Source organism: Plectropomus leopardus, unplaced genomic scaffold (assembly GCF_008729295.1).
Source record: "Plectropomus leopardus isolate mb unplaced genomic scaffold, YSFRI_Pleo_2.0 unplaced_scaffold24903, whole genome shotgun sequence".
Lineage (NCBI taxonomy): Eukaryota > Metazoa > Chordata > Actinopteri > Perciformes > Serranidae > Plectropomus > Plectropomus leopardus.
The window spans coordinates 1-2,726 of record NW_024627050.1 but is presented as its reverse complement, the minus strand read 5'-3'; the positions used below and the strand labels follow the sequence as shown (position 1 = coordinate 2,726).

At 40.9% G+C, this 2,726-nt stretch overlaps 1 protein-coding gene across 1 annotated transcript; it reads right to left on the bottom strand.

Moving 5' to 3' along the window:
* Nucleotides 1–1,294: 1,294 nt before the first annotated feature.
* On the bottom strand, nt 1,295–2,573 carry LOC121966521 (RNA helicase Mov10l1-like; the record flags this gene model as incomplete). Its single annotated transcript, XM_042516600.1, has 4 exons — nt 1,295–1,402; nt 1,605–1,754; nt 1,920–2,093; nt 2,427–2,573. Coding segments are annotated over 4 exons (579 nt in total), but the record flags the coding sequence as incomplete, so codon positions are not given.
* Nucleotides 2,574–2,726: the final 153 nt, after the last annotated feature.

Sequence of the window (2,726 nt, the reverse complement as noted above, 5' to 3'; positions counted from 1 at the left end):
ACACCTCATCCAACAAAAATTACACAAACTGACCACACTGTGGTCAGTTAGTGTAATTTTTTAAAAAATGTTGCTTTGTAGTGCAGGGGTTACCAAGCAGACTTGACCTCAGGCCAACATTTTATGAAGCAGTCACAGGTATACAGATGGTCTAGATGGGTAGGCTAATGTGAAAAATAAAACCACATGTTTAATATGAGCATGTAGCCAAAAAAACATAATGTTAAATAAGAGCTATGGCTTTGTCCCTAGTCTTGCATTAAGAAGTGGACCAAGCAGCATCCAATTTATAAAAGATGCCAATTCATTTCAGCTTGACGTAGCGAACACCACCTAAACAGCAAATTAAGCAATGAAGTCCACTGATAAAAGGCGGTATTTGACAAGTTGGGAGTGAGATCAGGCTGTACAGATCAAGCACCACGGTTTGTGTGTGTGTGTGTGTGTGTGTGTGTGTGTGTGTGTGTGTGTTTGTGTGTGTGACAGAGAGAGGTGAGGTAAAGATGGTTTAACTAACTACACCCATGTGTCTGTCACTTTGTCTCTTTGCCACTTTTTAAAGTTTGATATTTTTATAGTAAGCTCACCAAACCCACACATCACTACCACTAATAATTAGCTTAGAGTTGCATAGCACAAATTGGTCATGGGTCCAGATAGAACCGCACTGGGTCCGTGCCCCCAATTGAGGTCCGCTATTTGGTGATGACAGCCCTAGGTAGTATTTTTTACAGCTTTCAAAAACTCATCCAATCTCTATTACATACTTGTATCACAAAAATGTGCCGTTTTGCTCTACAGAATCTGCACTTAATTAAAGAAGATGCCACTTCAAGTTAAAACATGGGCATCTTATTTCGAAGAAAACACATTCTGATGTTTGTAACTTCTGTTTCCAAAACTGTAGGGATGCACAATAATATCAGTCATCTGTTTTAGCAGATATTGGTTTGCCGGTATCAAACACCCATATTGACATAGTGAACATGTACAAAAGACCAACCCTAGGTTCAAGTATTTTTCTTATTTTGCACACTAAATGAATATTACATACACTGAACAGCATTGTATTTTATGCCTTCATTTGCTGGTGGGCCATCACAATAAGAGTATGCATGATATGATGTGAATTCCTCAACAGAGGAGACTTGATCATCACTTAAAATTGGGTGGGGAAATAAAGTGGATATATCAGTATCCATCCTATGCCAAATAAATTGTTATATATCAGCATATCAAATATTGGCAAAGAACCCAATATTTTGCATCCCTAACAAAAAGTATTTTTGCCTACCGTAGACATGATGATGGCGAGGAACTCTTGTCCTTGGAACTCCTCCACAGAGCCCACTTTGATGTCAGACAGGCCGACCTTGCCCAGCAGCACTCGAATCTTCTCACACTGGACACAAAGACGGTCCCGAGTCACAATATATGCAACGCCACTTAAGCTACCCTTGAGTTTAATATGAAATTACACTGAAATGGCTTTTTCCCCACTCTGGTAAGATAAAAAAAAGAAAGGATTTCTCTCTCGTGCAACTAAATTGCTTCAATGCTTTGATATTAGACCTGACTTTAGGCATTATACGGTGCAGTCTGACCTGTTTCTTGTACGGGGCAATGATGCCAATATCAGAGGCATCCACAGGGTTGTAGAGCTTCTTGGCCAGCTGGCAGCAGTAGAGCATGACCTGTACAGCCTCCACTGGGTTGAACCATGATGGGTTGTTACCTTCCCTCATTTCTGTGCCCTAGGGAAGAACAAAATCCCCTGAATAAATGTGGGAGCTGAATATCCCAGTAACTTGAATGAACATTAAAAGCCCAACAAGAATTAGATTTTCCAGATGTACCTAAAAAACTGAAAACTCTGTGAAGATGCATGTTTCCAATCTTCAAGTCTTAAGACCACTCACCCTAACTCCATGGAAGAGGAGTGGGAAGCCTTTTTTGGGCAGGGTTGTCCACTGGCAAAGAGACTCTACTGTGGCCCTGGGAGCTTTGACACACAGTTCGTTCTTGTAGAAGAGCTTAGAGGGCAGCGTGATCAAGGCCTCGTGAGAACGGTAGTTGTAGATCAGCTTGGTCACCTGTAGTAGTAAGAAACCGGCTTAACCAGTCAAAATTTTGCAAACAGCGCATGCAAGTATTCTTCAACAAATTCCTCTGTGATGAGCCACTTGTGCTAATCAAATCAATAATGGAACCAAAATATAAAGAGAGAAAGGTAAATATGCTACACGTCACCAGGTGCCATGCAGCATTGCATCTGCATAGCATGTGGAACATTTTCATTAATGTCAGTGATACATACTTCTAAAGAACACTGTAAAAAATAAATAAATATATACATATATATGTATGTGTGTGTGTGTGTGTGTGTGCGTGTGTGTGTGGATAGATTTTGTACACAGTGCACCAACCAGTTTTGGGTTGTATCCCCAGTCATGTCTGCAGTACAGCGGGTTGGCCATCAGCCTCTCCAATAGAGACACCCCCAGGCCAAAGGCAGCAGCCAGCTTGGACTTCACAATTGGACCCAACTGACAGGGGTCTCCAGCCAGCACTATCTAAGTAGGTGAGGGGAGAAAAAGTCGCTTTAATCAGTAAAGATCGGGCAGGTTTTTAATGATCATAAAGGCTCACTGTTTTTTGTTTTCATAGCTTTTTTCCTTAAAAAAAACACAACCATACAGACTTATGAGTCTGAAATTAATTAAGCT